General features: G+C 44.7%; 1 protein-coding gene across 1 annotated transcript; it reads left to right on the top strand.

Moving 5' to 3' along the window:
- Window positions 1–2,732: 2,732 nt before the first annotated feature.
- On the top strand, window positions 2,733–10,886 carry LOC117849489 (transcription initiation factor IIA large subunit). The gene is made up of 11 exons (XM_034731056.2): window positions 2,733–2,985; window positions 3,094–3,276; window positions 3,370–3,537; window positions 3,623–3,677; window positions 3,801–3,859; window positions 5,694–5,819; window positions 9,482–9,592; window positions 9,668–9,722; window positions 9,812–9,990; window positions 10,084–10,167; window positions 10,586–10,886. The coding sequence occupies exons 1-11, from the start codon at window positions 2,866–2,868 to the stop codon at window positions 10,607–10,609; spliced, it is 1,164 nt and encodes a 387-aa protein (XP_034586947.1). The 5' UTR covers window positions 2,733–2,865; the 3' UTR covers window positions 10,610–10,886.
- Window positions 10,887–11,688: the final 802 nt, after the last annotated feature.

An 11,688-nucleotide genomic window follows, 5' to 3' on the forward strand; every position in this document is an offset into this window, starting at 1 on the left:
AGGGTTTCTCAACCTCTGGTGAATTGTTGTAAACTGAGGGTCCTTTGGCCTAATTATATCTACAGCTAGCCTAATAACACATGACAAAACCAAATCAAATGTGCGGCTTATTGTTTCCAATGACCTTACAAACCGATCCGCAACTTGTCTTAGTGACTGGGGTGCACCATTTATCCATAAGAACATAGCTAAAGCCTCCATCGTTGACATTCTTCTAGTACCCCTCAAACCATAAGACTCAACCAACAGGTCATGAAGTTGGTGAAATAAAGTGCAAGACATCCTAAACATGTTGTAGCATGAGGTTGGATTTGATAGTGTCTCTTGCACCCATTTTATGCCTGGTACAGTAGGTACTCTAGGTGGCCCTTTGTGATAGTAAGTGTCATAGTACATACCAAGCATTATTGAGGACTCCATAATCTCTCGATTCCTCTTTCGACGTATGATTTCCAGCTCCATGAACTTGCATGCCATATTAATGAATTCATCGTCAGAATCTCCTTCACCATCATTCTAATTCACCATTAAAAAAAACAGGCATACAATAGTCTCTGCATCATCAAGGTCACATTAGTACTGCAGCCGAGCCATGTTCACAAACTGAAATCAAACTTGTTCACAAACTGAAATACTCCAGTACTCAAACCAGTAGCCATGTAGTACTTTTCCTGAATTATCTTCAACCCTCTAGTGGACATGTTGCCTCTGACAAATCACAGAATATTCCAGTATTCCTTTCTGTCCACTGTGCTTTGTCATTTTTAATCTATTGGATAAAGAACAGTGAATTTCCAGGCAACACACAAAAAGCAATCAACAAATACATGACACTGACTCAGTAACTATGTAATGAATTTATCTAGACATAATACATGAAGGCAATAATTCAACAAGCAACATTTTCAAGAACTCACACATGCACATTTAACAATTTCAGCATGTCAGAATGGGAATAAGTCACAGATTCATGAAGCCACTAATTCATCTAGCCACTAATTCATCTACCCAATAATGCATGAAGCTCTGTCATGCATCTAGTCACAATTCAATCCATTCCTGAAAATTTCAGAACAACTTCAACAGCTAAGTCATACTATCAACTTCCACAGCTAATTTAATTCTCAATTTCAGAACAACTAATTCTAAATGGACCCTAAATTCATACTATAAAGTCACTGATTTTACCTGTGAGGCAGGAAACACAACTTCGACAGCTGCATCATCAACAACATTGTGTTCATATGCATCAAAAGCATCTTCTGGAGGGCCTGAACTTCGTCCACCACGAGCACCACCTCGATGGCCTCTTCCACGACTTGCACTGCCAGAACCACCACCACGAAACAAAGATCTTGCACGGCCTACTCCACCTCTGCTACCAGGCCCCTTGCTGCCGCCCGCCATCCTGCTGCCGCCTGCACCTTGACTGCAGCCGGCCGCCTTGCTACCGCCAGGTCCTGTGGTGTCGCGGCACCTTTGCTGCCACCGGCCCCTCTGCTGCCGCCGGCCCCTCTGCTCCCGCCGGCCCCTTTGCTGCCCCCACCACCACGTCGAGCCGCGGGTAAGCCAAGAGTACGGCTACCGCGGCCCCAGGGAACCTCATCTCCCCGAAGGTACTCTGAGTATATGCTCAGATCTGCATACTCCTCAGCCTGGGAGTTGAGGTCCAAGTTCTCCAAGCCGTGACGGGGGGCACTGGAAGACTCGGACTGAGAGAAAAAATCGATTTGGCAGGGGGGAATTTGTGGATCGGGCTGGGGGAACAAATCCTCCAATCCGTCGTCGCCGTTGCCCGCCATTAGGAAATGGGGAGGACGCGGCGGGGAACTGGGGAGGAGGCGTCGGGCAAATGGGGACGAGGCGTCGAGGGAAGGAGGCGGCGGTGAAATCTGGAGGAGGCGGGGAAATGGAGACGACGCGGCGGCCAAATGGGGAGGACGCGGCGGCCAAATGGGAAGGAGACGGCGAGGGAAGGAGGCGGCGGCGACCGGAGGAGGCGACGGCCGGATGAGATGGCGGCGGGGAAAGGTGGACGAGGCGGCGAGAGTAGGAGGCGGCGGCCAAGGGAGGAGAGGGCAGCAGCGTAGATCCGGCCCCGGAAGGGGATGGCGGCGGCGGAAGAAGTACGGGGACGGCGGAGGGAGGAGGAGGCGGCGCCGATGCGCTGTGCGGGAGGAGGAGGAGGCGCAGATGGGCAGTGCGGGAGAAGAGCGGGGGAGGATAGGGTGCGAGAGAAGGGCGTCCGTGGAGAGAGAAGGGGAGGGGTAGGAGGGGTAAAGGTTGGGTTGGGAACCACTTTTATGAGAAAAATGGAAGTTTATGATGGTTTGATCCTCCTAATGAAAACAACACCCCTAAAATTTATGAATACACTTTTATGACACCAGTTTGGATGCACAAGTCCTAAAAGTGACCTAAAAGTGAAGTGCTAAAGTTTATGATGTGGTATCAAACAGGCCCTAACACTTTCCTACTAGATAACTAGCATGTTTGTTCTTCTCACGCACGGCCTACAACTGCAGGTTCCACCCACCCATCGGCTGCAGCATCGTACAACACATGCCCTCCGGGAATCGTAATATCCAAAAACTCCGATGGTCATACAGCAAACCGATTGAGGACAGGACCTTTTTGGAAACTCTCTAGGCGGTGGTAGAGGTCGAGTCAGTGGTCGGAGGTGGGTTACAAATACCCCGGCCACGTGACGCCACCGGATGCAAACCTATTTATATTCTCTCCTTAATTCCCCATCTCTCTCGTCCGCCTGCGCTTCCTCCTCCGCATCCCCTCCTCTTCTCCGACGTCTTCCCCTCGCATCCGGCCGCCGAAACCCTAACCCTAGCCGTCACCTCCGCCGCCGCTATGGCGAGCAGCAACGTCTCCACCGTCTACATCTCCGTCATCGATGACGTCATCTCCAAGGTTCGCGAGGATTTCATCACCTACGGAGTCGGCGACGCCGTCCTCAACGAGCTTCAGGCTGTAAGTACCGCTGATTTCTCGACCTCCAAGCTCTTATCCACTCGAATTTGTGATTGATTTCCGCGATTCTGACGGTTGCCCCCTCCGATCCGGCCGGGGAAACCCTAGCTCTGGGAGATGAAGATGCTGCACTGCGGCGCAATCTCGGGGAACATCGACCGCACCAAGGCAGTCGGCGCGTCCACTGGAGGCACCGCCGGAGCGACCCCTCCCGTGCACGACCTCAACGTGCCCTACGAGGCCACATCCGAGGAGTACGCCACCCCGACAGCTGACATGCTATTCCCACCGGTGAGACCGAATCCCTCGGTTGCCCCTTAAAATTTGCCCGATCTATGCAATTGGGATGCGAGGTTTGAAGGGGTTGGTTGTATTTGTTTGCAGACGCCGCTGCAGACCCCGATTCAGACTCCTTTGCCAGGGACGGATGCAGGGATGTACAACATACCTACTGGCCCTTCTGATTATGCACCATCACCAATCAGCGATGTCAGAAACGGGATGGTGATTAATGGGGCGGATCCAAAAACTGGCCGCCCGAGCCCCTACATGGTAGTGTGAATTTGTGCCATGCTGTTTCATGTGTGGAGTTTCCCCCCTTGTGTTAGCTGTTTGTCATATTTGGAAGTTTTTGCAGCCACCACCTTCCCCTTGGATGAACCAGAGGCCACTTGGTGTTGATGTGAATGTTGGTATGAGCATACTTATGTCCTCTGTTGTCCACATGCGAATTATGCTTCTAGTTTAGTCTGTTTGGATAAAATATTATTATTTGGGAAAGCAATAATGATTTGTATTATTCTCGTAACTTACAGCGTATGTGGAGGGCCGTGAGGATCCTGACAGGGGTGTGCAGCCTCAGCCACTGACTCAGGTAATATATGAGATCACAGCTCGTTTACAGAACATGGGTAATGTTATATTGGGGATTTCATCCGTCATTTGTTTTGGCCTATCAATTTATTTCTTTAGAACATTGCTCAGATTGCCCCTGCATTAACAGAAATACAATTCCTTAGATAGAAGTCAGTTACTGACCCTTGCTAATAACATTAGCCTGCTCATTAATTTTAATGTTGATTGGGTCCGTTACATCTCTAGATGGCATTTAGGATTCTGAGATGTTTGTTACACTTTTACAAATGTTGGAACTTTTAAAATGTTGTGATTGTGATTGAAAGCAGAGACAGAATGATTCATTTTCTGTTGAAATAGTTACTTCATTTAAGATACGTGTATATCACAATTGGTGTTCATCTTTACATGATGCCATGTATATTTGAATTTGGATCGAGTCCATAAACCATTATCAAACTACAGAAAAGTACACTTCCTTTCAAAAAGAAGTTGAGAAATGTTCCGTAGAACTGATTAAGTGTGTTTGGTGTTTATGGAAACTGTTAAATAAAGTGGCATTTGCAGTCTGAGCTGATGCCAGTAGGATTAATTAGCTCAGTTTATTCGTGTAACCAAGAAAGCGCTAGGTGTGGCCTAGCACCGGGGTTGAGTAAACGTAGATTAAACGCGAGTAGATGTTTGTGGGTTTATTAATTTTTGCCATATTATTTTTTTGATTTATAAAGTGAAAAAATAAAAATCTATACAAGATATTCCATTGTGTAATCATTTATGTTGTGTAACCATCAAAATTTGTATATATGTTGCTGATCCTGAACAGATGCAACACATATTAACTGGTTTAGTAAACAGTAAAGGAAAAGAAAAAAGAAAATTGAAGGAAATTGGGAATTAATAGGCCATCAGCCTTCTGTTTCAAGTGCCCACTCAGCCCAGCACTTGCACTAAGCCCTTCCCTCTTGTATCCCAACTTGATTTCTCCTGTACATACCCATTCCATCCCACCACTGGCCGCCGCCGCAACTCTTCCTTTCCTCCTTGCCACTCCACTCTCCTTGCAGGACAGTGCCACAGTCGCCGCCGACCACCATCTCACATCAGGGATTAGCAAAATCAACAGCCAGCATCCTCTTCACTCTGGTGTCTTCGATTTCACCAGGAAACCACCTCTATTGCTACAGCTGCTGCTCGAATGGCATGGCTGGTGACATGGCCACTTCATCTCCAGCATAGGCTGTCTCTCCCACTCCTCTACCACCTTCTCTTTCCAACCCTCCCACATGTGCTCCCGCACGCTCACACGTTTTATTGGCCACCTAGGGCCTAAATGACGTGCCAGGCCGCCACATCAAGCTTAAGCGTGCCTTGGCGTGCATCTAATCATGTTATTTTGGACGCTGCTTGTAATGCTATATGTGGTTGTGGCAATCATAGTCTATCGTTGAACTTCAAGCAGTACTTTGCTTGTGGTAATGCTGCCTGGCTCTCTTGGTAGGGATATTTCGTAGCATTTGGTATTTAGCGATAAACTTTGGAGTTCTTACATGTTTGCTTCTTGGTTTCTTGTGTTCTTAAATATATGTACCCTCCCTCACTAAAAAGATGGGAGTCTAGGTTATCGAATGTAATTGATGCATCATTCAGTTACGAGGATTAGCATGTCTTCAGCATGATCATTCAGTTGCTTATTTAGGTTGGGTTTGTTCAAAACCATCGGGCATTAGCAGCTTTGGAATAGGTTCCAACTCAGTTTACTTGTATTACAAGCAGTCCAAGGAACTTATCCATTTGCATATTATATTGTTGTCCTGATTGTTGCAAGTGCATATTTGGTTCATTCAATTTTGCAGGATTTTCTGATGATGTCTTCTGGAAAACGTAAGAGGGATGAGTATCCTGGTCAGCTCCCTTCTGGTTCTTTTGTACCACAACAAGATGGAAGTGCAGATCAGATAGTAGAATTTGCTGTGTCAAAGGTACCTATCAGTGATAAGCTCAATTCATTGTCTTCAACGTTACTTTTTCTTGATATTATCTTCTACTTCATACATATTTGTGCTTCTTGGATTTATTTAGGCCTCGTTTGGTTGCCCAGGATCGGTTCCTGTCCAGGAACCGTTCCTGTCAAGGATTGAGTGGATCCCCTTACCTCACTCAATCCTGGCCTGCTTCAAATCCTGCACAGGAACCATTCCAATCCCACAAATAATTTGTTCGGCTGGACAGGAATTATTTCAGGGCCAGAACTATTTCAACAGAACCATTTCACCACAAAAAATTTGTTCTTGAAGCAACGAATTCAACCAAAATGAACGTAGTAACAAAACGAACGTAGCAACAAATTTGTTCTTGAACATTTGTATTCAACAGTCATTTCACCAAAACAATACATCAAATTTGTCCAGTGAGCTAGCAGTAGACCGGTGTCTGACATTTGGATATGGAGCAAGCACCTTTTTATAATATAAGACAAAAATCGTAATTAGCTACACAATGACAACAGCATATGAGTCACCACAGATCCACGCTAACGAAATGGAAGCATAAAGGTATGCAGTCTGCTAACTTCATTAGTTCATTCCAAATAGAACTGTGCGCACATGTCACTTCATTAGGACTGCAGAATGTTAGCTTGCAGCTCACTTCGGAAGGAAAAACAAAACAAAAACACTTTTGTTATGAAAATAACAAACTGCATTTCGACTGCTATATTGTCAAGGATTAGGTATTGTATTTTCTTACCTTGAAAGCATTAGGAATTGTAGCCCCTATCTTGTCAAGAATGATACCTCCTGATAGAGTTCCAAGGATTCCACACACTATAGTTATTCCACCAAACATAAGATCTGCACTCACCTGATGAAAAAAATTCAATGAGAAAGGTTACACAGTGAACAGAGAATGTACTCAGTTGTGATATTGTGAAATAGAGTATTAATCTAGATCAGTGCTAAACTGGACTTAAATTGTGGTCCATCGAGATTGAACAGTCTTTTTTAAATAAGAAATGTACAATGGTCACACATCTAATATATGATTATATGTAATATGCCAAGATATTGCCACATGTGAGTGAAAGACAGGACTTCTACCATATTGTATATCTGTTGGCCCGCCTTGGGGCCCCAGTAGGAATAAGCACCATTGACAAAGTTATAGGAGATGTAACCTGAAATAATATAGGGACAGGAAACTTCAGAATCATAAGTAGATGTACAAAATGTGTGGAACAGACAAGACATTGAGAGGACAATCTGACCTAAGACAATGATGAAAAAAGGCATCTCTTGTAGTTCTTTCATATCTTTGCCGAAACGACCAATTTCAGTCATGAGACTCTGGCCAAACGTGGAGCTGCAGGATCAAAACAGAGATGTGTTTAGATAGATCATTATAAGGTCCAGAAAAGTCTAGTCTTAAATTATACTTGGTCACTGCTCTGAATTTTAAATAGAAGGAAATTCAAAATAAGCTAACATCCTTAGCAAAACACCTGCCTTACTACTTAAATTACTTGTCTTATGAATCGTTTGAGATGCTTATGAATGCCAAGCTAGTCTTAAATTATTTATCTTACGAACTATTTGAGATGGTTATAAAAGCCAAGCTAGTTCAATTCATCATAAAATTAGATCTGCAGCTCAGAATTGTTTGTTTTACAAAGATGAACAGAAGCACAAGAAGATCAGAATCCAGAAGAATTTCAGCATATAAAGAACAACTTGCTCCAATGGGGACTATTCTTCTATGTTCTACCAAAAAGCAAAATTGCAACAAAAAAACTGTTATTGTCCAATGGGATTATAAAAATTGACACAAGGCACACACTTATCTGATCTTGAACCTCAGGATTAAGCATCTGGCTGTATTCTTTTGTTCTGTTCTGAGCAAATCCTAGTAAACAAAATCCCCAGCCCCCAAAGAGGCACAAAAAGCGAAAAACATCAGGTACCACAGGATGACAATTACAAAATGCTGTATAGTGGAGCTGTTTGCTTAGTTATAACAATAACTGTAAGAAAAGAAAGGCATACCTTTCAGCCATTGCCTTGCCATGTGATCCTCCTCCTTCCCTTCACCTCCGTATTATTATTAGCAGCAGCAGCAGCAGCGCGTAGCAATTAAGAGCACCACCAGCCACCAAGCAGCAGCAGGCTCCCGCACCAGTTGCAGCTTGCCACCTTCCTCTTTGCTTCTTCTGCACCAATCAACGACGAGGAGGGGATGGGGATGGGGACGGGGTCGCGAAGGGCGCTGTGCACCTCCGTCCAACGGGACGACGGCGATGCCAAGAACAAGAAGCGCCGCCCGCACGACGCACGCCACCAGGGGGAGTGGAGTGGCAGCAGCAACCCGTCGACGCCCACCTTCCGGTGCCAGACCAAGCCCCTGCAGTAGCCGGCAGAGCCCGACGTCAGCCTCCGCGCCGGCACATGCCAGGAAGCACCGGATGCCGATGCTGTAGGTGCTGTCGGTGCCAGCCTCGCCTAGATTCCCATCCCTACGGATCTCAACCCCAAGAACAACAATGCTTACCGGTGAGAAGGCGGCGGAGAGGGTCGTCGTCGGGGTGGTGCCGTGCCGCCAAGCTGTCACCTTGCGCTGCCACCTTGCGCCGCCTCCTCGCGCAAGGCGCGCCGCTAGCTCTCCCCCGCGCCGCCAGCTCTCCCTACGTCGTGGAGTCGTGGAGGATTCGTTCCGGAGGGGAGGGGGTGGGGTTTCATTCCGGGCTGTGGAGTAAAGGGAGGAAACTGAGCTGGCCCAGGTTTGGTTCTGGGCCAGGCTAACCGAACAGCGATTCCAATTGACACCTGATTTCATTCCGGGCTGGACCAAACCGCTCGGAACGGGCCTCATTCCGGGCGGTTTCGGACGAAACGAGCGAGGCCTTAGTGGTATGTTAGGATTGTAGTTGCACAGTTTGAAGGATCTGTTCCTCATCCCTTTAGTTTATACAATGAAAAGAGTGTTTGGTTCGCAGACATGCCTTGTTTAGATGTCTCATGCAAGTAACTTTGGTGTGCCACACTTTCTTTAGCACCTTACCCAACTTCTCTACTAAAGCTGCGGCAAGACATGCTTTGGCACGATACTTGTGATTTAGAGTGAGTACAAGACATAACTAGGTGCTATATTACTGATGTGTGATTCTCAAGTATTGTTAGGTTATGCATGCTTTTGTTGAGTAGTTGACTGCTCACTTAACTGTCATGCTGTATGTCCAGTTTGATGTTTAAACACTAACCCAGTTTTGAATCTACTTATGTTTTGTACTTCCAGTGCAGTGTGCACCTTCTTTATATTGAATGTCAATGTATGAATTCATGACCTATATAATTATCACAATACAAAATTATTTTGATGTTATTGGGACAGAACTGAAATTTTAGAATGGTGTCTTTGTTCATAGATTGAATCTTCTGTTGAAGTAACTGAATCATTCATTCTGTCAGTGAGAATGTTACTATAGTGTAATATATTGATTATGTGGAATTAACATGGCCTAACTTCTTTTCCATCTAACTGATCTATGTAGTATTCCTCTATGAGCACTTCGTTCCTGCTTATAAAAAAATGTACGAATATTCAATATCTTATGTGCATAGTCCTCAGTCCTTTTTTCTTAATCTGCCTTTAGGAGAATGCACACCAACTTTGGAGTTCCATCATGAACAAACAAGAAACATCAACCAAGTCAGTCACTCCAGTTATTCCGCAGCGTGATGGGATTCAAGATGACTATAATGATGTATTATTCTAAAACTGATGGGTTCATCTTAGGTATTTGAGTTCTCTGTACTTACTGTGATATTTCTTTCTCCAGCAATTTTTCTTCCCAGGAGTTCCAACTGAAGATTATAATACCCCTGGAGAATCCGGTAAATTGTCATCAAACTATGCGACTTCATATTTGTTGCTGACATTACATTCGTGTTGCTTATATTGAACGTGTTTTGTTATGTTTAAGCGGAGTATCGTGCTCCCACACCTGCTGTTGCAACACCAAAACCAAGAAATGATGAAGGGGATGATGATGATGAACCTCCTCTTAATGAAGACGACGACGACGACGACGAGTTAGATGACCTCGAGCAAGGGGAGGATGAACCAAACACACAACATCTTGTACTTGCACAATTTGACAAAGTAGGCGCACTTGAGATAATATTTGCCATCCAGGTTTAGGTTTTCCCTCTAATTTGAGTCCACTGTCTTACATCCTCTTCAATGGCTTTATAGGTGACGAGGACAAAGAATCGTTGGAAGTGCACTTTGAAGGATGGAATCATGCATTTGAATGGCAGAGATGTTCTATTTAACAAGGTATGTAGCGTAACCTTTTGATCAAATTTACAAATATTATTTTTGAGCCTCATGAGAACTTAATAAGAGTATGGACAGTAAGATACCAGCTATAGTTTCTAGATGATGTGGACAGATTATCAGATTTATTCTTTCACATGTAGTCAGTTGCAAGATTCTGATGACTTGTTATTCTTAAGTTCGCAAAATAAATCACATTTTTTTTATGCACCTAAATTTGTTCCAAAACCCTAACTCGACCCTACGGCCACAAGGGTGGAGGCAATTTAATGGTTAGTTAAAATTACTGACTAGTTGCACAATGATGTTTCTCTTCCCTAGAAAGTTGTGGTTTTATTTTTCCTCGTATTTTGTACAAAGCTTCAGTGTTGCCTACCTGTTGCATTGCTGACATGTATTATACTGATCCATGTTGCAGGCGACGGGGGAGTTTGATTTTTAATTTTTTGGATCATTTAGAAGCTTCTGTATGGACATATGTCTTTGACATAAGGACGGGGAGGTGACAAAAGTCTTCTTGGTGAGGTCCAGGCAGTATGACATTGCGCCGTGTTTTTCTGTTGAGGCTTTGCTTCGTCCAGTAGGTTTGTCACCGCAACTGTTATCGCTGTAAAAATGTTACTGCTGGGACTACTGCGTAGACATTTTGCTAAGATGATCTCTTAAAGCCTATGCGGAACTATATTATCTGATTTATGCTAGATATACATTTTCTTTAAGACTACCGCACCAGCATGTTCTCTGGCGCTCGTGTACCCATCATGTTGTCAACGCCGATCGAAAGCACTCTTCCGGACATGCAATTGAAACAAACGAAAATAAGCGTAATAAGATAAAGCCTATGCGGAACTATATTATCTGATCTATGCTAGATATACATTTTCTTAAGACTACGCGCTCGTGTACCCATCATGTTGTCAACACCGATCGAAAGCACTCCTCCGGACCCACCTTATTGAATAGACATGCAATTGAAACAAACGAAAATATAGGTAGGTGTTATTGATAGGAGGTCGTAACATGTAATCTTTAGTCTTTAGACGATTTAACAAGCTATATGTTTGGAGAGTTATATAATTTTTTAATTTGTGCATATGTAGAAGAAACATTATGAATTGCATGTCAACAATAACTCGTGTAATGGTTGTGCAGTTATCTCGTACTCCTAGATGGTTGTTTCGCGAAAGAACTCTCTTTTCTCACCTCGCTCGCTCTCTTTTACATCACTAAAAATCCTATGTGATGTTGAATGAGATGACCTACCGCTTGCGTGCACATTGAGTGAGTGTCACACTGTTAGCCCCTTGATGGGCCTGTACTGTACTAGGGGTACCCTCAGAAAGGAGCTGTATAGCCATTTGTCGTAGGCCGCACTACAGTCTGGAGTGGCTCACGCCCAACCTCTCGAAGTCGATTGGGGCAAGCCATGACCTCCCGACCTCTTTGGTACGGAACCTAACGGGATGGCCCTTCACGGGGCTCAAGGCACCCCACTGGCTCCATGACAGCAGGTGCAAGCGA

The sequence above is a fragment of the Setaria viridis genome, chromosome 3, assembly GCF_005286985.2.
Source record: "Setaria viridis chromosome 3, Setaria_viridis_v4.0, whole genome shotgun sequence".
Lineage (NCBI taxonomy): Eukaryota > Viridiplantae > Streptophyta > Magnoliopsida > Poales > Poaceae > Setaria > Setaria viridis.

Excerpts from the sequence above, each read along its gene's own strand:
- LOC117849489 (XM_034731056.2), top strand. The coding sequence starts at position 2,866 with ATGGCGAGCAGCAACGTCTCCACCGTCTACATCTCCGTCATCGATGAC. Across the intron at positions 5,820-9,481 it reads TAGAATTTGCTGTGTCAAAG|GAGAATGCACACCAACTTTG; the intron begins GTACCTATCAGT and ends ATCTGCCTTTAG. Across the intron at positions 9,593-9,667 it reads TTCAAGATGACTATAATGAT|CAATTTTTCTTCCCAGGAGT; the intron begins GTATTATTCTAA and ends TTCTTTCTCCAG.